Source organism: Taeniopygia guttata, chromosome 1A (genome assembly GCF_048771995.1).
Source record: "Taeniopygia guttata chromosome 1A, bTaeGut7.mat, whole genome shotgun sequence".
Classification (NCBI taxonomy): domain Eukaryota; kingdom Metazoa; phylum Chordata; class Aves; order Passeriformes; family Estrildidae; genus Taeniopygia; species Taeniopygia guttata.
In genome coordinates, this window is record NC_133025.1 from 19,248,012 (window position 1) to 19,271,876 (window position 23,865).

General features: G+C 37.9%; 1 protein-coding gene across 3 annotated transcripts in view; it reads right to left on the minus strand.

Annotated features, from left to right (window-relative positions):
• Positions 1-9,874: 9,874 nt before the first annotated feature.
• The window catches only part of IL17REL (interleukin 17 receptor E like), a 42,479-nt gene continuing 28,488 nt past the window's right edge, over positions 9,875-23,865 (minus strand). Inside the window, exons 9-17 of one of the 3 annotated variants that reach the window (XM_030256273.4) lie at positions 22,321-22,375; positions 21,496-21,659; positions 19,205-19,249; positions 18,495-18,552; positions 18,022-18,167; positions 15,493-15,552; positions 14,417-14,474; positions 11,796-11,850; positions 9,875-10,826 (exon numbers count right to left, since the gene is read on the minus strand). In XM_030256273.4, coding sequence (XP_030112133.4) covers positions 10,799-10,826; positions 11,796-11,850; positions 14,417-14,474; positions 15,493-15,552; positions 18,022-18,167; positions 18,495-18,552; positions 19,205-19,249; positions 21,496-21,659; positions 22,321-22,375 — 669 coding nt within the window. In that variant the 3' untranslated portion in view covers positions 9,875-10,798. Of the gene's footprint in view, positions 10,827-11,795; positions 11,851-14,416; positions 14,475-15,492; positions 15,553-18,021; positions 18,168-18,494; positions 18,553-19,204; positions 19,253-21,495; positions 21,660-22,320; positions 22,376-23,865 lie in introns of all 3 variants that reach the window. The other 2 variants (XM_030256264.4, XM_030256283.4) reach the window with 2 other exon arrangements.

Below are 23,865 nucleotides of genomic sequence, written 5' to 3' on the forward strand. Positions count from 1 at the left end.
TGCCCCCTGAACTTCATCTGTTAACCAACGTTGTAGGTGCATGTGTTTGTTTTATGAAATGCATGTTAGAACAAGAGGGCAGAGCATTTCATATACCTATTATATATACTGTTTCCCAAATAAATGCTTCAGAGATGTTTTCCCAGCACACAGTTGGTTTTCTCAGTCTACTGTCTGGCTCAGACACCAGGTTTTGAAGTCTGTTTCCAGCACACTGGGCCGAAACGTTGCATTCCCCTCCTGCCCAAGTCACTGCCACAGAGCTGCTGTGCTGCCTTTGCAAATACCCCAGCACAGCCCTGTGCTCCAGGGCCAGATCTTGTTTGTTCTCCTCACTGTACCTCAAGACCTTGCTTTGCATTTATTACTGCATAGCTGGATGGGAGTCCATCTTCCCTCTCCTCTTTGCATACTTCCCAAATTGTGGAGACAGGGCAGTATAAAAAGTCAGTACCAGAGCTCAGACACACATTAGCAATCACCTGGCTTCACCTCCTACTAACTAAGCTTCTGGTAACTTCCAACCATCACACTGTAGCCTTCAGAGGCTATGATGCCAGTAGCCAGACTTCAGGGGCCAGTGCACCAAGGGAGGGAAGGCCTTCATTTCCTCTTCACTTTGCCGCTTTTAAGAGAAAGAGAAGCTGAATTGCTGCTGAGGAGTCTTGTTGGGCTTTGAAAACACACAGAAAGTTTTCCAAATGGACTGACTGAAAAATCAGATTTGTCAAGAATGCCAAGGAATGAATAAACAAATTAAAGGAAAAACAAAGCAGATAACTAAGTGTCCTGGATCCTGTGGAAAATTTTGTGATGCAGTTTCAGAGGAACCATGCAATTGTGGAAATACTTTTCAACACAGGTTGAAATTTCCCCATCAGACTCCTAAATGCAGCAAGATTTGAGTCTAGGCCCAATGAGTAGTCTATTCTTTCGTCACCAGTCATTATGGTTTAAAAGCTGTGTTCAGTTTTTCACAATTAATCAAATAAATGCTAAACCTATGCAGCTTTTAAGAAACACTTGATAAAAATCACAGCTGAGAAGTTGAAGGACAAAGACTAATCCAAAGCAAACACTGCTTTGCATAAATTAAGAGATTAATACAGGGATGTGTAGCATTCACTGCAGCACACTTCCTTTTGGAGCACTCCATGGCTAATACCACTCAGTGCAATGCTATTTCACAGTTTTTCCTTTTGTCCCCAGCTATGTAATTAACAATCTATCTGAAGACATTGATGTCTCTAGTGAGAAAAATACAAGGACAAGGTAGAGGGCATGGAAAAGGTATCCAGCAGTTAAAGAAAGATGTACATTTTTACTGCTAAAGAGAAAGCACATTGGTTTCTCAACTGTTCAACATGCCTGTAAAATAGCCAGCTAATAGTATAAAACATTTGCCAGTGAGCCTAAGGTATTCAAGCTGAACATGAAAAGTTACAAATGGGTTTTGCAACAGTGAGCAGCTGATGATAAAATGGTAGGTGGTTCTCAATGCTGATAAATAAAGCAATGTGTGTGGGGAAAAAAACAATCCTATCTCTGCAGCCACAGACACCACCACAACCATCACCACTCCTACCATGAACCTGAACTAATACAGAATGAGTCCTGTGCTGGCTCGCAGTGCCTCAGTAGACTCATGAAAACAAACCTATCACTATGAGTAAGTTGCAAAACTTTTCTAAAGCTGCCTGTCTTACAGAAAAAGTTTATAGTCCATATCTGATACTGTCAGATACAGCCTGCTGCTCTAGCCAAAAGTGATTTGGATTAGAGGGTCAGGACTCTTTCCCTTTGAATCCAGCTATGTAGAGACTGCATGGCCACACCATATGTACCATATATAGCAAACTACTTACTGTACAAACATCCCAGTAAAGAGTGAACATCCTGTGGCTGGGTCTTACTTGCAGATTGGCACAGGGCATATTAACATTCATGGACATGTTACCAGAAATTGCCTAATGCAGTCTATTTTTGGCAGTCTGTTTTTCCTTATGATTTTGCTTAGTTGAAGGGATATTAATGAAGGATCTGTCTCTTCTGACCAGTCTACAAGAAGCAGGGCCTGAAGAAAGCATAAAGCTACTTTTTTTTTTTTTTTTTTTTTTTTTTTTTTGTAATATAGTGCTATATTGTGATTTAGCTATAAGCACTGCGGACTGATATCTTAGATTTCTTAGAGTTCCATGTTGTCAACAGTTCAGTACTTAGAATTACTTCTCAAAAACAGGCAGGTCACTGGCAGCATTATAGAGAAGAGAGAATAGGACAGAACATCTCTATGCTGCTGTACAAAATCATACATTATCATATGTTGAATACTGTATACAGGTCAAGTGTTTGCCATATAAAGAATGATTAAATAGACCTAAATTCTTCAAACAGAAAAAAAGATCAAGGGAAGATAACATAGCAGCCACTAAAGAATAAGATATGCGGGAAAATAAGACCCGATAAGTAGTTAATTGTTCTTTTTGACGTAAACGTTAGAGTTCAGTGAATGTCATAGTGGCTGGTAACAGATTTAAAGCAAGGACAGATACTTCACATATCACCTGCTTAAACTGTGGAGTTTAATGAAATGAGGAATAGAAAACACAAGAGTCGCATGAGTCCAAAAACTTAGGTACATTTGTATGAGAAAAACCCTTCCAGAGATACTAAACACACAAGACTAATTCATTCATTAAGTTCTTAAGAAATGCAACTGAACCTGTCAAAGACAGAGTACAAATTAGACAAACATTTGATTTGACACAGTACAAACTCTCATATGTCCTTACACAGAGTTAGGGAAGCCCAAGGTGCCTTGGCTAGATACATGGAAAAGGTAATGAATGGTTCTGAGAAGCTCTGCTCCTGGCTAGGAGCACTCTGCAACAGATGGGGAAGGATGGGATTTACAGAGGAAAAGATTTAACTGCGATTTCCTACTTTCTCCAGACAGTACTTTTTGCTTCTTCCAGTTCCTTACCCTCATTTTTCACAGATGTCAACCATCTGGGCTCCACAAAAAGAAAAGAAAATATATTGTATGGCAAAATGGGAACACATGTGCCTCTAGCTCCAGCATCACAATCCTCCCTCAGGGTGGATTCGATCTGGAGATGGCATAAAGGGAAGCAGCTTGTCTCATCATGAGATGCAACATGGTTAAGGAGGAGCATCTTTGTCACAGGACACGCCGAAAGGTGGGTGTGACCCCCACAAAATATTCGAACAGTATCTTGCCCTGACTAGTATCAACAGGGACATAAATTTTATCCTTTAGAGGAACTAGCAAGGATGACAGCAAATGCACGGAAGCTTATAATGTTTTGAGCCAAAGCTGATTAAAATTTGCCTAGTGAGAAATAGATTTGATTCCTCATGCACATGATTTGTTCTCTCTGAAATAAACCTATAATTACCCACATTTCAAAATCTGTTCCATATGCCTCATAGTGTAAAAACTTGGTTTCGATTTACCTGGAAATGATTCACTGGACTTCACAGAAGAATTAAGAGGTTTTGTGCTTCTGGGAAACTAAACTCAGTAATGTGCACATATTGCCAAGAAAAAAGTAATACAAAAGAAAAATGGAATCCATATTTGACTGGATCTACTACTAATTACTACAGATGGCTTACAGACCCCAGGCATACTTTTCTACAGCAGGACAGAATCTGTTTTCTCTGTGACAATACTAAGTGAGCAGGAACAATACTGTTTCTGGCAGGCATAGAAATTGTGGCTATCAGGCAGTGGTTCATAGGGCAGATGATAGGCAAGAGAAAGTTCCTTGCAATGTTCTTTTTTTGTCTCAAGCTTCACACATATGAGCAGCACACACCCATCACAAAAATTCACAAAATCAGATTGGACATAGGGAATTGTGGTTATGAATTACATTACAATGAACATTCTTTTAGTGACACTCCCACTTTGCTGTAGTTTTTCAGAATTCCATAAAATTGCCTACTATGTTGTTACAGACCTTAAGAAATAGATAAGGGAATGCTGCTACCCTGTATGCTGAGACATACAAAAAATTATCTCCATTAAAAACTTGATTCAATGGTTCTTCATTTCTGTGATCTGGAAAGAATATATTGGAGTATTTTCTGGAGAAAGAGAATGGAACCTTGTGAGAATCCAAAATAAGTTAACTTGTAGCAATTGGGTCTTTTAAAATACTGGAAACACACATGGGGCATTCTTCAAACACAGTCTCTTCTTTTGTATTGGAAACAGAGCATTGGTAAACTGGAGTACAGCAGAGCATCCATTCAGGAATCACAGAATCCTCTTTAATCTGAAGCAGTAACACAACAGCAGCAATTTTAGTACATCTATTTCCTGTATCCAATGTCTCTGCATCAAGCAGTAATAAACAGCCTTCAGAAGTACATTTATATTAACTTTGTGGACTTTTTCGTGGAATAAATCTTAGTCTGCTTGTGCAGCCTAGATTGTACATATGCTGCATCACAGCAACAACTCGTTATTTGGTGAATATTCCTCTGTCTGTAGAAGCAGATAAAAGTCTGGTCACCAGGGTGCTTACAAAACAATGTCATCTGTAACATAGCCTTGAAGAGCTAGAAATAGGCTTCTAGAAAGAAACTTGATGGTTGCAAAATACCACAGAAGTGAGCTGCCTGGAAGAGTGACAAAGGATTTAAGGTTGATATTTATGACGGTTTTCTGGTCATCATTAACTCACAGCCTCTGCTTGGGTTTCTGAAGAAGGGGACCTCAATTGAAGTAGCTCATTCTCATATCTTAGGTAAGCCAAGACAAAAAGTGTGAGTTTGGAAAACACATCTCAAATAACACTACAGAACATATATACAGAAAATAAGGCTGGCATTTTGTTTACATAATAAAGTGAGGAAATGTGGTGGTTTTACATGGGAGGCAAAACCAGATTAATGTCTGCTCTCTGACTGGGCCAGAACAAGTTATCCTCAGTCTGGAAACCACATTAGTACTGATCAATCAATCTATCCTGACTTGTAGTAAATCTTTTCAGATTAGCTATAGTCACACAGAAATACAGTTAAGTGACTTCCTACTCAGCCATCTTAGAACAAAGACAGAAAATGCTTGTATGGTCTAGAAATATTCTGAAATTTTCAGACACTCATGGTTCATTAGTGTAATCTGGGTAGGGCACAGATAAGGAGCTGGGTAGACAAAAGAACACTTGAACAAACAGAACATTCAAGTGTTATTATGATATTGGTATCTGCAGACATACAGAGAACCATGCCTTTCCAAAATGAACTGGCGACAGTCCAGCATGAAGCCTCTCAGCTGGCCAAGGTCTTGCAGAAAAATATCAGTAAGTGAAAACCACAGATGTAGAAAGTCATTCTGGATTTCACAAGGAATGTGAACAGAGACCAAAAGAGGAAAAGCCACCTAAGACTTCTGACTGCCACAGAAGTCCAATGCTGTAAGATTCATTATAATATTACATAACTAAGGAAAGTGAGAATTTACTTCTAAAAAGTAAAGATAAACTGATGTACTGTAAAAGAAAGAAAAAAAATAAAAAGCTCTGTAAAGTTTCACTAGTTTTAAGGGGGGAAATGGTCATGCAAGAACTATCAAGGGTGTGTGGCTGTTTTGCACCTTGGTGTTCCTTCACTTATTTGAACCACCTTTGTTTTCTCTCACCACAGGTGGGACTGTTATTATTGAAGAAAGGAATAAAAATTACAGGCTGCTTCCACAGGCTGTTGTAACATGACTTGTCGAAAATCCAACAAGCTGTGAAGTCCCATAGGTAAGAAGCCCATAGACTCACTGAAGAAGACTCCCTGTTATACAGAGAGGTTCTGGGTCAGTTTGCTTCCTACTCATCCTGGCATTGTGCCCCATGAAGAAGAGGACAAGACAGTGCATAACAGGGATGAAGGAGAGAAGCAACCAGGTAGAAAAAATGCATATACAGTGTGCAGAGCAGCACATCTGTGTTTATCCTGTACTCATTTTCCCATTTTACCTGGAGGTTCTGGAGGAGTAGCCATGTGAGTCAGAAATGTGACACACCCCAGCTGGCCAGCTTCACATCCCTCTTCCCTCTCCTGCCTCACAGTCTTTGTCCCCTCCAGTCCATCTCCCCTGCCCCACCTCCTGTCACCCCTGCCTCAATTTCTGCATATCTGCATCATTCTTCATCCTTTATAGGTTTCCTTCGCAGGCTCCATAAACAGCATTTACTTCTGAGTCCATCTCCCTACTTGTGCCCATAGATGACTCAAAGTATGTTCTCCCCATCTTTTATCTAGTCATCCTATCTCTGGAAATTTTTTTTGCTTTTCATCGTTTCTACTTCCAAACACATGCTGTCAGGGAATCTCTCATGACAGAGCTGTCCATCAAGCACAAATCCCACTTCAGAATGCATATAAGCAATGTAAGCAAAGCTTGGAAATCTCTGCAATGTGTGATCAGACACTAGAACCTGTGAAATATATAAGAATAGTGGCTATCAACTCAAAGGCAAGAGTTGATTTATTCTATTGGCTATGGTAGGAAAAGGTCCAAAACCTTAGAGCACTCATCTGGAGACAGCAATGGAGAACACAATCCCACCCACAGCTGATTTTGAGAACTGATTTTTAGACATTAGATAGAAACTTATACAGCTTTAAAATAGGATTATTTAAGTTTCATTCTTTAGAATGTAGTCAATGACAGAAAATATATGTAACAAATTTCACCTATTAAAAAATTAGCCTAGGAATTACCATCTGTTTCTCAGTAGATAAGACGTCCTGGTTTTACTGTATCAACTATATATTATGAAGTAATTTAGATCTATACAAGATGGAGAATTAATCTGTCTGATGGTTTCTACAAAATAATAATTTCTAGAGTGCTTGTGAATCCAGTACCAGAACTGACCCTTGTTCATTTAGATAAAGGTTTTCAAAAATGGTACTTAGTGCCACATGAAAGGGCCTATTCCTGCAAAATATGAGTCAGCCATGCTGGCAGTAGCTTGATAAACTTGTCACAGCACATGTCACAGTTGAGACAACCACAATACACAGAGTATCACCATACAATTTTGGAAAGCTTTAAACATCCCCATACAAAGTAACACCATACTCATCAGAAGGCTTCAAACATCACCCCTTTTTGTTCTTTAGCCCAACCTTTTATACCCCTCATGTTGATGCATTGCACCTGTTTTCCCTCAGCTCCCTTTGGTGATGCTCAGTGCCCCTGGGCATTCCATGGCTCATTGCTGTCAGTGCTGCTCACCTGCTGCTCACAGCTGTGCCCACTGGGGATGAGGCTGGGCTGCAGCCGTACTCCCAGTCACCACAAACTGTGTGCCTGCAGCTTGAAGTGGTAGAAAACCAGCAGGGGGATGGGAGGAATAGCTCCCATCATTGCTACTTATTCACTGAACACAGCAGCTTTACATGTTAACACTAAAGGGCTTTCTGGACAACAGAGAGAAATAATTTTCCTAATCCAGGAAAGGTATCTCTGTGTATACTAAACAAACAGGGGATGTGAGATATAAGATAAAGTCACCTTTCTTTTAGGCCAGCTCTTATAGGATATGAGTAAGGGGAACTTTTCACACTAAATTGAAGCAAGTACATTTCCTTCTGTTTGTTAAGTGCAGGTGTGTTAGACTTCAGCTGGAAGTCTGCTTCAGTTATGGCAATTCAGTCTGCCACCTAAGGACCTAATGAGCAAAACTGTTTGCACTCCCCTAGGGCTAGGCTGCTTCCCCTCTGCTCGCTCACATAGGCCTGATTTTGTAGTCCAGGAAGTGAAATCAGCAGTAAAATACAAAAGTAGTAATAATTTCTCTTCCCATTTATTTCCTGGAAGTAGTTTATCAGAAGTCCAAAAGAGACAGGTCAGGAACAGAGGCTGCAGAGCAGGACTAGTTCTGCTGTGGCTGTTGTTACAGCTTGGTGAATACACAGCTACTCTAATGGGGGATGTGGCAATTCAAGCTTGGCACTCAAATGTAGCTTGCTGATAACACGGAAATGTATGTATTATTGCAATTAAAGAACACTGCAGAAGCACCAGGCTGGTTTCCCACACCAGACCACATGTCAGCATACCAAGAAAATAAGTCTCTAAGTGGAACAAAACTCTAAATGTTAGTTTCATGTTTGTGCAATGCACTAGAAATAACAGAAAATCTTTAAAAGACTACTAAAAAGCATCTTATCAGTCTTTCTGCTATAGCTCAATGATATTCTGATACATGCTAAGATTGCAGAAGAACTGGGACATTGATGCTCTGTGATAGTACTAAGAATGTAGATATTAAATGAAGAGCAAATACATGCAGGTTACCTCAAAATAGGGTGTTTGGATTGGCCCACAATAAGCAAGAAGGGAATTTCCTTCAATAAAGGAATGAAGACAATTAGCCAAGTCTATAAGCAACACATAGGGGATTTTTGCATTTGACTATTGCTACAACACGTTTACTTGTGCATTGGTCAATATTGCAAAATTGTTGCATATTTTGGGTGAGATAAAAAGAAAACATTTCCGTGGTTAGCAGAGTGTAATGAATACTTGTAGGGTTAGGAAGGATTTTAGTACTACCTTCTTTCAGGGCTGACCTACCAGTGTTTAAAATGTCCTGTGAAAAAATTTAAACACCTTTACTTTTGCAGCTATGAAGTCACAAGAATAGAAGAGGCTGTAACTTCTGTAGAAAATACAGTACCTGCGTGGAACTTCTTCCAAATGTATTACATGTATGGGGTGGTCTAGTTGCCATCTGGGAGAGCAGGAAAGCTGCTCCCAAAGGGATCAGGAATTTTCTAATTAGAAGAGACAATGTTTGGCTGAAGCAAAACTATTAAAAAAGGACTCATATAGATCTGCTCTGGAGTCAGTCAGAAAAGCTACCCATAATTTTCTCACGCCTGAGCCAAAGTGCAGAAATACTATTAAGGATTATTTGCAAACATTTGCCAGAAGCAGGAATGTTGTAATGGTAAGCATTCGGTGGAGTTGCTTAGGCTCCCTTTAAAACAAGTATCCAAGCAAAATGAAATAGGCCTGGAAAATACCTCTCTCTCCACAGGGGCCACCATGGGAGCCTAGACTACTATCTTTGGATGAGTACTTTGGTTTCAGGTTAAGTGACATCTGCTATGTCCATCATCCAAATTTTCCTGTAAAACAGGGTCATGCTTGGTCATATTTTCTTTGGTATTTTCAGCACTGCAGCCAACAAGGGATGATGTACTGCAAGACTCAGCATCTATGCAGCTGAAACAGGACTTGCTCACTGAAAGCATAGAGCTTAGTACAGCTGTTGTTGCTTCAGGATCTCAGATGAGCTTGTCATTGGAGGTGGTGTTTGCTTTAGCCTTAGATACACCTGTATAATTTTAATTCATTTTCAGTCTGAGGACATATTCATCAAGTTGATCTTAAGATACCATGGCAGTAAAAAACACTCTGTACAAATAACCTTTCCTGCAGAAAAGAGTAGTGTTAAGATGCTCTCTCAGCTGGATGGCTGAGTGTCTTGTTTCTGGCTGCAGCCTGGAAGGTATTATAGGCAAAGCAGGTGTGTCTGGGTAGGTCAGAGCTTCAACTTCATAAAGAAAGTAACTAAGTGTTCTAGGAATGCTGCCCTGCCACCTCTGCTTTTGGAGCTGTAGCCCTGCTAGGAATGAAATTGGACCTAATAGATGTGCAGTCTAAACAATACAGCTTTTATATCAAAGGAGTCAAGCAGAACTTGACCTCTCCAGGACACCTCAAAAATTCTTGTGTTTCAGTGCAGTGGATATGGCTCTTACACCATAATCTGTAAATGTGTCAATGAATCTCTTGAAACAAAACAAACTATTTTTAAACCCCCACACATTCAGATGGAAAATATTTTTTATTGATGAACTTCTTGTTCCCTTACTCCTCACCCATATTCCTGTTCTCACATGATCACTTCCACATGGTTTCAGGATATGCTATTAATCATAATTTATTTTACTTTATTCCAATATTACACAACAGGAAGCATGTTTGACAGGACTATTCAGTGAAATAAAGGCCAAATATTTGATAATCAGTACAGTGTGTAATATTATCCTGAACAATTGAGTATAAATACAGATATAATAGGGGAAAATATTTCCATTATTTCCATTAAACAGTTTCCTTCTAGGCCATATTTCCACAAAACAGTTTTAAATAGCTATCAAACCAAAGTAATGTACCACCTCAGACAAATAGGAAAAAATACCTCCAAGGCAAACACAAATGCAAACACAGAAAGCAGTTGTTAGATATACTTAAAGAACATGTTCTGTCATGGTGAGATCATCAGAATGGCATGAAAGAATCAAGACAGGAAATGCAAAGAATAATGTATCAAAGCTGAGAAAACTTCTTCCATTCTTCATTTCTCGAAAAACTTTTGCTTATGGTTTTAAAAATGAAAGTTACCAACAACAAAATCTGAAATATTTGTTCTATAGGTACACAAAGTACTGTGAAAGTATTCACTTATAGCAGGTTTTGTATAAAATACTACTTTAGAAGGGAAATGTGGACCTGATTTTCTAGGTGATATAAGACCCTTTTTTTTTTAAATACTGGGAAATAAGGAATCCTAATCTGAATTTGTCATATTAGAGTGGCTCAACTTGCTAAATTCTTCACTCATGGGAATAATCTCACAGTAGTTAGAAGCTACTGTCATGAGAGATGACCAGTTAGACTAGATTTGCAAGTTGCACCAAAATACAATACTGAGAGGATACTGAGGACCTTGAAAACATGTTGTTAAATTCAGTGCAAGGACTCCACACTCTTCATCCTAGGAGAAAAATAGAAGATGAAAGAAGATTGTTGTGAGGTTATTTTCTCTAAAGTGTGAAAAAGTTCATTGCTATATAGTTAGTATAAAATAACAAATCTAACCATTTGTCTAGAGCTTGTGTACTTGACTTGTCACAGTTCAAACAGTGCTTATATGAAAAAATAAACAAAACCATGATACTTTTTTCTGAATGGTAAGGGAAAAACCAAGGGAAAAGCTAAAGACTGCCACAAGGCAAGGATGGTAGCCCCTTCTCAGCCATGATTTGCAGAGCTTTTGCAAGGCTGCATCTTTTCCCCATCTTTGAACAAACTTTTTCAGACCTTCTCTATTTTCTCTGGAGTTCTATTAAGCTCTCACTCTTCTAGGTTGGCTCTGAAAGGTATTCTTAAAGGAAGAGAATTTTTAAGGGCTCAGGGTCTACCGAATTATACCTCCATGGGCTGCATTGTTTCCTGATTTGTCTATAGCCTAGGAGAGGTGTTTTGCAAAGGACTGTGGCAATGAGAGGCAGCACTGGAGCAGCTGAGCAGACAAATCAGTGAGAGCACAGAGGGATCTGATCTGCATGCAAACGTCAGTGAGAAAGCAGGGGACAGGTGCTAATAACGTGAATATCATGCACAGCACATCTGAGCTTGTTTCAGGGCTCTTGAAGGTTGTGTTGTTACTTTACAAACTTCTCACTTCCACTGGTTATTTGCCTCCCTTTCTCCTCACTTTGGCAGCAGGGCAGCTAGCTCTGATTCCAGACTAAACTGCAAAGAAAGAAAGCAAGAGAAGAGAGAGCACAGAAGCAGGGAATGTCTTCAGTGGGAGAGTTAAGAACCTGATATTCCTTCTAGCTGTATACAAAATTCATTCAGCTGTTTCTTCTGTGCCTGTAACAAGGCCAGTGATATGGTTTCAAGACTAAAAACTCTACCCATTCTCACAGGTGTTTTAAACTGTAAATTAGATGGATACCTGTGTGTTATGGCTTTTGGTGGGTTTCCATCACTGTGTGACTGACCATGAAAACCTGAGGGAGCAAGTTCAAATATAGGTTGCTATTTTGTTTTCATTATTATTCACATATTTATTCTCACAGTAACCGATATATGTTATTGTTTCATACAAAATATATGTTTCTTATTTTATAGGGGAAATAATGTCTCAAAATACTTGGCTTTATTAAATAGAATCCAGAAAAATGGTCAAAAGAAATAGAAAATTTGAAAGGAACACAAAGTATTGCCTCCAAGTCAATGCCATTAAATACAAATTCTCAAAAAACCCACCACATTATTTTCCCATTTCCATCCTTTGTGGAGCAAATAAGACCAAACCATTGTAATTCCCAAAGTACATCTACTTATAGAAAAATATAATCCATTGTAGAATAATAAATTTTACATGCCTGAAAGCTCTTCTTAAAGCCTGGGTAAAGAGAAGCCTTCCTGATGGTTAGACACAATGACTTTTTCTAATAGATATTGTTATTACTGGAATCTTGTTTTTAAATATCATGAGTCTTCTAGACATACAAACGATGCTTGGTATCTTTAACAGTAACACTTAACATGCACATTTCTATTTTACAAATATGTACACAGTATGTATTTGTCATTTGCTTTGACATTTGTCTAAACCATATTGTCATGGATTACAGACAAATCTCAAGGTTAATATTGCCTTCACTTTTACATGGATGGCTTTTCTTAATGTCTTAAGCCCAAACACAATAGCAGCCGAGTGTAACAATTATCAACCTTGGTGACTTTTTTAAGAAACGTTCATCACATCCTGGTTTTAAAAGGTTAGTGTTTAAGAAATACCTTTGTTATAGAAAATATGCATTTAAGAATACAAAAGCCCTTAATAGTTTTTCTGTCACTGATACATTAAAACCTTACACCTGAGAAGCAGCTGGTGGCTTCCAATGAGTCATTAAGAACATTGGAATTATTGCAGTGAGACAGACCAACACAGTTCGGTGTCCCACCTCTGACACTGACTTGTGCCATCTTGCTTACAGGGAGGTTTTGGGAACACTGGTCCACAGATGGAGATGGATTTATCTACCAATTAATGTAGATCACATTATCCCAAAACCCTAAATTATGTCAGGATCCATGAAGCATGAGCTTAATGTACATCAAACACAGTGATCACATATTAAATTTCTGATATTATTGATAAGTGCACGTTTTCTCCTTTTTCTTTCTGAATCTCCACAAATTCCTAATCAGAAAAAAAAAAAAACACACAAACATACAAGCAAAGCAAAAACCAAACCAAACAAACAAACAAGCTTGTGCCAAAAAGTTCACTATTTAAATATTTAAATCAAATATTGTGCCCAAAAAGTTCTTTAGAGTAAGCTTTTGATGTTCTGTTATTTTCATTTGCTGCACAGACACATTCTCTCCTACTATGAGGGCAGGGAGATTCCAAGACTGCCATCTCTAGAGCTTTTAATTATTTTACATGCTTTTATCATACTCTGCATTTTTAAATGGAAGATATGAAAAATGACAATGCATCCACACTGTATGAACCACTTTATGAATTGTGTTTCATAGTTATTACATCAACATACATTATTAAATCAACAATTATTTAAGGTTGATTAAATAATCAACACTGATTTTTTAATTTATTCATCTTGAGTGGGCTTGTCACAAGTTTTTCAGTGGAGAAGAAACCTGAAATGGCACTATACGAATGATTACACAGGGAACTACCTTCAGACTACAAATTCAAGCTCCCTTCTTTTTCTTATCAGGCTTCCAAATCTAAAGCTGTGGACAAATGACAGGTGGTTTTAGACAACAGGGAATATCTGTCACAAACCTTACTACATCTACAGTGGACTAGAAGGGGATGTTGGTTGGTTGTTTGGTGGTGTGAGTTTGGAGAGGTGTTTTTGGCAATGCTCAGATTGAGGCTTTTCTCAGCATGATTCCTTCTGGACTTTTTAGTTCTCAATTAGTCAATCCCCTGCTGTACGGTTCACCTTAAACCCCACAGCTTTAGTTTGGTCTGAACTCGCTAATTTCTACAACACCTTTCAGGGCTTGGAGGTTTTAGAAAATTCTGGCTCCATAGTGTATCTGAGTGTACCTCAAATCATAATAATAATAATATCCAGAAGCAAACTTCTCTTTGCTGGGAAGTGGAGGGAAATGCTGCTGTGCCATTTGCAGAGGGGGAGAACTGACAGCAGGGCTGTGCTGCAGTCACTGAACCAACAGCAGTGTGTGCCTTTTGCCAAGGTGTGTTTTTAGCCAGTTACCTCATGTACTGACACCAAGGTAAATATAGGTGTGACACACAGAAACTGGCACGAGGTGGAAAATTCCCCCAAGAAGCAGAGGCAGCAGCCAGCCACACAAGTTGCCCTTGCAGAGCTAATTAAAGTAGCTCATGAGGTATATGAGTCCACTGTCTATAAAGGATTCTGAGCATATCTAGCTCTCGTGCACACATCTACATTCAGTCAGGTGAATCCCACCCCAGTTTCCCAGTGAAAACACACTTCATCTGAAATGTTCTCTTCCACAGAATCAAGACCCAATGCTTCTTTTGTTAAGATGCCTACTTACCACAGAAGATATCACATATCTGCAGTGGAACTGAATAATCTACATCTGTTCTCCAGCCCTTTCAAAAGAAAGAAATGAAGCTTATTCCCCTTTCAGCAGAACTGTTACTGAGCACTTGTGTTGACTAAACGATATTGCTTTATTTATTACTCAAGTGACTGCATTTTAAATCTGTTTTAAAATATACATACATAGAGATTGCTGGTCTAGTGTATATTAAGTGAGTTGCAATAATTTTTAGGTCTTTAAATAATAGATCTAATAATAATTTTTGTTGTTATTGTTGTCTGACAGATAATATCTTATTTACAAAATAAATAATTTATGCAGGAAATTATCAGTCTCCCCACCAAATTTTATTTCTCACTAGGGGAAGAGCTACTACTCTTATTACTCAGAAGGTTTTTGCCAATCTCACTTTCATCTTCCCTCTTTCTTCTCAGCAGCAGAATGTGAAGCTGAGAAGGGCCTTCCAGGGCAGCTAATGGAGCCTCAGAGCTCCACTCTCATTTCTCTCAGTGTCTGATGAGAACATTAACTCCAGAGAGGTATAAACCTATCAGCTTCCTGCTCATTTTCTATGAACAAAATTTCGTAATGAAGTTCAGCTATGGAAATAGTGTGCAGAAATGACAGAAATAATTTGCTCAGTTCTATTTCCTGAGTGCTAATTCTAGGACACCATACACTTGCTGTGCTGTTTACGATATGCCTCACCTTTTCTAGTCAATGTCAATTTTTGAAAAATCATCTATTATTTACTTGGATCTTTTTTCTTAATGGAGGAACATAAAAAGACAGAATTAGCAATATTCTGATGATGTCCTTTTATCTGCCACTGACAAAGGAGCAAGATCATGGAGAGCAACTTCTCAGTTAATTATTGTCATCTCAAAGAAAAGTGGTGGGAGCATACCAAGCTATAAATAATGCTCTTTGCCAATTCAATTTGCACAGTAATCAGATTTAGCTGGGAGGATAAAGCAGTGAGAGTACCTGCTGGTTTGCTTGGTGTTTTAATGATTTGTTTATTAGTTTATTTTGTACAGGGTTCCTGGCAAAAGCAAGACACATACCTGAATGCAAATTGGTGACCCACACATTTCCTGTGACATAGTGATTGAAACAGAATCTCCCTAATGAAAAAAAAAAAAAAAAAAATTGAAAATCACTACTTTCCATACCCTGGAACAATGAAAATATACTGTGTCTCTCCAGCTCTTTGCTTTCATTTGCAATAACGCTATGTGTTCTACTGTGTTAGAAAATTAATGGAAGGTTATTTATTTTCATTGATAAACCCAGATTTCAATGACCATAAGCAGCTGGTGTAGTTTTGTCAAGGACAGTGTGGCAGCACAGGAAGAGGGAATGTTACTGCATGTTATGGAGCATCACAAGGAAACTCTTCCCCCACTGTTTGCTTCCTCTCATCATCTTCACTTCTTTTCCCTGGTGTATGAGCTGAAGGAATGACCCTGTCTTTACAGTTCTTCTGGACTTCCCGTCCCATTGTATGCAGAGAACAAGCTGAGCCTTAGGGTAAAATTGTCCTAAATGACTGGCTTGACATTTAATATTTGATTGATTATGGTTTGTCCTCAAAATAATGTCTGTTACTCCACCAATAGCTATGGATCCTACACTACTCTCTTCAGGATGGCAAACTCCTAAAGTTGGGGGAAATTAGGTGAATATATTCAAGCATGACTGAAGAGGAATTAGTAGTTAGAGGATCAACATTGGTTTCTGGGAACACAGAGTGAGGTCTTGATGAAAACTTTGTGTATACTGTTCATGGTGTTGAGATAGGAACCATATGTCATTTATGTGGGGTCCCATTCTGTCAGAGTAGCAGAGGACATAACAGCTTTGTACCAAAAAGAAGAAAACAGCATTTTTAAATGCATCAGTGCCTTCATGAAACACATGCTTCAATATCTAGATGTGATTTATTGGTGCTCCACCATTAGCCCTTTCACTTAGCTATTCACACAACCTTTGAAAGCAGAAAATATAAACTCCACAGATGTCATGTGAAATAGACCAGTTGAATGGAACCTTCCCTGAGTGTTGACAACTCTTCTACCATACAAGATCTCCATCTCTGCCAGTAATACAGCATTTTCCAGACAGCATTTTCCATTAGGATAGACACTTGATATTACCACCAATGCCCTCTGTGGTCTGTGTTAATTAGGATAGCTGTTTTTTCCCAGGCCTTTCACCATTATTATTCAGCTCTGGGATCTCCTAGAGAAGCAAGATGTTATCTTCCATTAAGTCATGTCCTCAGATTGAGCTGAGTTGGAAAACTCTTTTTATCAGCTGTTCTGTTACATTCAGCACCAGAGTTGTAATAATGATCTAAACTGATTTATTAGAAAACAAAGTCTTTGTTCAGTGTCCACCCCATTATGTTTAAGAAATGCTTGTTCACAACTGCCTGGTCATCAGCTAAGCCCTGGTATGTGCACTCTTCTCACTAGAAGAATCACAAGTACCTGAAAAAGGCAAAGTTGCATTGTGTCCCTGCATAGTGACAAGTACAGCTGGAATATACCCTACAGAGAGGACAGATGTAGGAGCTGTGCTTGTGTGTCCTAAAGAACATCCCCCTACAGCAAAGTGAAGTCAACAGGCATAGCTAGGAGCAACAATTCTAACCACAATATCTAAATTTCTCAAATTTCTCAACATTCATCATATGTCATCTCATGTATCTGGTCAGTGAAGCAGAGAGCTGGAGCACATATTTAGCAGTAGACCTGAGAGTGGACCTGAGAGGAGCTGGCTGCTGAACCAGACAGATGTCTTTCAGCATGGTGGTCCTAGTAGCTACTAGGAACTATCCTGCTAATATTCTCCTGCTTGAAAAATAATACTACAGCCTCTCTTTTGCTCTTTTACCTCACTTTCCAGATGTATCTCTCAGCAGATAGTAGTTTGGGCCAACAAGGTAGGGTAGGGTGAAATGGCAAACTAGTGCTGCACTGTGAAAATGTGCAGGACATAGACTCAGTTGCAAGAGAGGAATGAGGCTCTCATGACTAGCTGCTACCTGAAACTGAATTCTGACCCTCCTGTAATCTTTCCCCACCCTGTCCCCATTTTGTTGGATGAAACAGTTGTGCAGCCACACAATCAACTGGCTCAAAAAGATAATTTGGCTTAAACTGAACTCTTTTTGCATGTTGAGTTTGTATTGGTAGCTGTGACATTTAGAGTTGATCATGGATTGATGCCTCAAGTCTTACATCTCATGATGTGTGATTTGCCAGGTCAGCAACCCATATATGAAATATTAACAGTAACATTTGCCTTTTACATAATACAAATAACACACTACAAAAATGACATTAAAAGAATATTAAGGTTCCAGTCAATAGTCACATCATTTGATGTGACTCATTTGATTTCAGGATCTTTATTTATTTCCTGTTTCAGTGTGAGATCAGATTTAGAGCTACATGCTTTTAAAATGTTCCACTAATTGTTCCAATATGTACATGGCTTATTAATGGATTCAAGCTGCAGAACAATTTATAGAATAAGTTAGGTATGTTTAAAAGTCTTACAATGTTTAAGAAATAATATATACAAACCACAGAGACTGAATGGTGCATCCCAAGAGAATCACATGAAGCCATCTGCGTCCTGTTACACACAAGCACTGAGAACTGTGCCTTGGTTTGGGATGTGAAGAAAACTTGTATTTGTTCTGCAACTGCAGCAGTCCTCATTTTCCAGGCTGATATTAGGGGAAAATAGTTACTTTTAGATGTACAAGGACCATATATTATATTCTAAAATTTATGCCTAAAATAAAAGCTTTTTGGTTTTTTAAGTGTTATTAAATGATATGCAAGTAATTATTTTGATTCCTACAAGTTACTTTTTATATTGACAAACACTGGATCTACTGAAGAAACATAGAAGTAACAAACTGTCAAATCTTTTTGATTTAGTTTACATTTACAGTGTTGTGAACACTTCTCACTTAAAAGACAGCTCATACCTAGTGATTTAAATATTTTCCACAATATAATGTTACACAATTTTAAAAATATATATTTACCTGGAAATTCTCCATGAGCAAATGGACATTTAATCCAAGATCCTCGTTTGGTGGTAAACTGAAAGTAGAGAAATCGGTTAGGAAAACCGGATTTTCCATTTCAATCTGTGGCAAAATATTCAACTAGTGATGATCAGGGCATTCGAGAAAGTTGCAGAAGATTAATTCACAGTTTTCCTCCTTCATGGTATCCTCCAACCCTTGGCTTAAATTAGATTCCCTAATTCTTCAGGTATTTATAGTCATGTATATTTTACAGAAACATCTGGTCCCACTGAGTTAAAAGTAATCTAAAAGAAAACAATAATATGCCTGTATTGGCCTTATTTGGCTTTTTTTTTTTTCCTCAACTAGAATAGTAAGAGATTCTCCATTAAATGTACTGTGTTGATCACTTTATTTTCAAATATTTACTATTAAAAACTTTATATGTTAAGTTTAGCACATTCTTGAGAGTTTGCATTGACCTAAAACATTTTTTCCTGATTTTCTTAAACAGACAAAAAGGAAGGGAATAATCTGACCTGTGTCCTATCTACCATTGCTGTTGCCCTTCAAAACAATTACCTTCTAATCTAGTCCTTCACTTTTCCTTCATTCTCAGTTCCCATTCATCAGAGCTACGAAACAAAATATTGATCATAAAGAACATCAGCAGCTCATTTATTTTAGAGACAGAAGGACAGTGTTTTACTAAGAAATTCCTTTACCTTCATGCAAAGTCTTGGATGAGTGTCCACACGAGCATATTTAACCTGCTGGAAGACAGAGCACTCAGCATTAGCCTGTTTTATTAACTAGTTTCACAAAATCAACTACTGAAATTTTCACGGCTTGATTACTGTGAAGACAACTGCTTTGTTTAATTCATAAATATCCCAGGAAGTTAATCAGATAAAATGGTTAAAAACAACTGCTGCTTTGGATTACTGAATATTTTGCTTCTTTTTATCTGCAACATGCAGCAATTTGTATGGTCAGACTGACCCATTACAGCTAAATTAATTGATTCTTTGGTGGCTTGTACAAAATTCTGATTACAATGTCAACTTGTTTCAACCCCTTATTTGCCTCTCATGAACAACTCAGCAGAACACTTAAACACACATCCAAAAGTATTCCACCATCAGTTGAGAAATCTTTCCATTTTCCATACCTATATTTCAGAACAGAGAAACATAGGCTGAATTTTAGAAATCCACTTAAGCAATCCACATAATGTGGTTTTCTTGATTAACAATTGTTTACCCACCAAGGGCTTCACCACAAAAAGCCTTGTCTTACATAAACAATTGCTACACATATAAGTGATCCTACTTAAATAAACCCTTATTGCCCAAGTGACTGAACACCATACACAGCCAAACACTTCCTTCCTGTAACTTCTTTTGAAAATATAACAGTGCCCCAGGAGATAGCTCTGCAGGAGTCTGCTCAGACCTGGGGGCATCTTTGACACTGACTGAGAAAGCTCCAGCCTCAGTAAAGAGGAGTGATGCAGCTTTTGTGCCTGAGTCAGTACATAGCATTAGAGTTGTGTGGCCTTGTCTGGACTTAGAGGGCAGCTGGCCCTGAGGAATCTGCAGTAGTTTCCAGCATACTACAGAGATGGTTTTCAGGGTTACAGTACAATAAATGGACCAAATTCAATATCAAACTTGTTAGAATTAATGAGGACAAAAAAAAGGGAATCCATTCTGTCCATGAATGTTGATGATCCTTGTGGGTCCCTTCCAGCTCAGGACACTCTATGGTTCTATGATTAATATTAATGTTCAGTCATTAAATACAATCAGTAAATACAGAAAAACACTCATACTCTGTAATAAATTTGGATTCTCTTCTGGTAACAGATACAACCATTACCAGCCAGACCCCATTTTAATCTTATTTTCCTTTATTTTCATTTTTCTCTCCTGCAAGCAATGAATTGTACTTGTTGCCAGCAGATGAATAATCCCACAGGGATCACTCACATCTAGAATTAAATTAATCTGTTTTTTCAAGATCAAAGCTTTGTTGGAATTCATAAATGATGAATCTGAACAATCACTAAAGGCTTGGCCAGGAGTTCCTAATCACAAAAGCATTCGACAGTCTTGAGTCAGTCCCACCCCCTCCACAGTCATGTCATCAGAATAATAATATTAATCCAAAATCAGAATTAATATCTTGTGGGTTTTTTTTTTTTTTTTTTGCTTTTCTGTTGTCACTTTAAGTGTATTGCCTTCTCAAGCATGCAACTTACTTTTCATGATGAAATGAATTCTAATGAGCCTCAAAAAGCCAGAGCATTCAGTATCATCTGATTTCAGATTGAAGTATTAAGCCATTCAAATCACAATCCTCCTCAACTTGAGAAAATAAGTGCTGGAAGAACTAAGTGACACAATATTTCAGCACCCACAATTTCAAGACATTGGACTAGGTTGAGGAAGGCACTGCAGGAAGATCTTAATTACAAAACTGTGCCCTACCAAACTACTATTATGTCTCAAGAAATATTTAAAGATATTTAGCTTTATCTAATTTATATTTCTGGTGTCTAAATGTTAAATAGCTACATCTGATCTAATCACAAGAGACTCTTGTGACAGTAAAAAGAAGGTGGTACCATCAGAGAGAAATTTTTCCAACCTACTCTGCCTATCTACAGATGAGAAGAATTGTCCTCGCAATGTGTCTGTCTCCCTTACTTTAAAGGGAATCTGACATGAACTATAAATAAAGAAGTAGATCCTATTTACCCCAAAGAATTTAGCAAACATTACTAGCTGCCCAGTCATGTCCACTTTTTATTTCTTTATAATGAGTCAGTGACTATTTTGAATAAATCATGTGATTAGTGTGCAAGAACAGACTGTGATTATTAATAGTTTTAAGTATCAGAGAAGAAGAGAGGAATTTGCAACTGCTTTTATTCCAATGTCTAGCTCTTCACATTATGCCTTTGGTGATGCCTTTCAATCTCACAGTTTGAATTAATACACACAGATCTTACTTTCTCAGAAGAATTTTTGAAAGATTTTTCTATATCTTCACAATGGTCATTGGACTTGGTGAACCTGCATAGGTTAACTGTGACAAGGACAGGACAGGCTGGCTCCCAGGCAAGGGTTTGTGTTGATGGATTATAAACAATATTGTCCCATAGCACCTGTGTATCTGTGCACAAAAGAGAGTGAAAACATTATTCAAAATGTCCAGACAGGAATCAACACAGTTAATAAGTCTGGTACCTCTACATGTGCTTTAAACCAAAATCTTGGACTTAAAACAATAAAACACTTTTTAGGCCACAATTTTTCTATTTGCCTGGTAAAAAAATTATTTTCATATGTCAGTAAAGAAGACAATTTCTTTTTCTGTTTTTCTATTTTTTTCTGAGGTCATCTCAGACCAATTTCTGATAGTGCTGGAATATTTGTATGAATAATTTCCTGTTAATCATAGAACTATTAACTGTCTCCTTTTTCAACTCCTTGCTCCCTCCTTTAAGCTGGGTATTGGACACCCTCAAATGTCTCCTTGAAACCTCTTCTCACACCATTTCTAAGCTGACATTTTATTCCTTCTGTCCAGTTTGCGTGTAACTTAAGAAAGTGTGGGAAATGACTAGAAAGTTACTTAGTGTTTTTGTTGGCTTAAACTTGGTAAATTATGTGGCCTGAAAATTATTCCATCTACCCACAGCAAAACAAAGTAATATGATAATTTCCTTGTAGTTTTGCAATACATGATTTTCAGTGTAGGTTAATTTAAAATGTGACATACTAATGGAGCTGCTGAAAGTCACTCCTATAAAGAGTAAGCACGCAGTACTTGCCATTTTCAAAGGGGCAAAGTTGTATCCTCCTTGCATCTGGAAGTGCCAGCCAACCCTACAACCAAACAGTGGACATCAGTTAGAGGTTGTCAGACACTTAGGTTTTTAATTTTTCAGGTCGAATGTGACAGAAAATTTTCCTGCCAAAGATAAGGTTTGTTAGAAAGCTTTGGAAGTCATTTTTTAAAAGAAGCTTTGCACTATTTTTTTCATTTTGTTGTTCATCATTAGGGGCACTGAACTAAGGAGATCCCTTCTAACACTACATTCCTATTTCTGAGTCATATATTTGGTCCAATTTCATTTAGAATATCTTCCAGTTTGATTTTCATTAAGTTTCTTAGAGTGCCATTACTTTCTAGGGGAATCAAAACATTCAATAATCATAATATAAGATCTCCTGGCCTTGGCAATGGTAAAGAATACATCCTTAGAATCTGAAGGCTAACACTTGACCCAGTCTTCAAGTATATGTGCATGGCTGCTGCTATGCTCTATTTATTTAGATTCATGTGCAAATGTTTCTGTTATTTGGAGTTCCCATCTGTTTTCTTAGCAATCCTATTGCAGAATTTTCTGTGTATACACTGAGAGGAATAAAGTTTTTCTAGTGACCTCATATTTTCAGAGTGGAATGAAAAAATTCCCTAGGCTTTGGCAAGACTTTGTGGTTCAGCTTGCCTATTTAGGTGTGTGATTTTAGGTTCCACAATGTACACATCTAAATGTGACTAAAGTGCTCGAATTACTATCACAGTAGCCTTATGAAGACCAGCCAGTGCAGCCAGTGGAATCTACAGTGCAGTCCAGCACATCCCAAAAGGATAGGCCATCTGCCTTTGGTCCATTGAGGAACTGATAGCATTAATTAGATTTCCATTGACTTTAAGAGTTTGGACACCTAATTCAAATGTAGATTTCTATATTTGGATATCTATCTTTAGATATCTTAATCTGCAAGATAAATCCAACTCCAAAATTCAGTGAGAAAACTAGGTTCACCTAGCATCTTTCTATGTTATCAAGGTAATTTTAAATTTGTTTGGGACCTTTTATTCCTTGTATGAAAGACATTCCAAAATCTCACTTCTCGGGTTATCATAAAAATATGTAACTATCCTGAATATATTCATGGAATGTTTATCCCCCTTCATTCTCATTGCAATAATGGCTTTTGCTTAAAACATATCTTATTTTTCCTTATAAGTAGCCCTTCTGGTCTCTATTTTCACAGCAAAGATATCTTCTCTTTGCGTGTGTTTTACCAGGCTAATGGAAGCACGATATTTTAATCTCTTTGTAAAACAGTCTTTTCATTCCCCAACCACTACCAGTCTTTTATGTGCACCTTCCTTTTGAATTAATCTTTCTTGAATATGGATACAAGAATTCCTTACAGTGTTTCAAAGAAGGCCTTGCCCATATTTTCCTGTTGTATTGGAATAATCTAACTGTCTAGACTTTTGTTCATGTTTACATGTTGACATCATGGAAGCAAGCTAGTTACTCACCCTGTGATCAACTATTTCAGCCAGATCTTTTTTC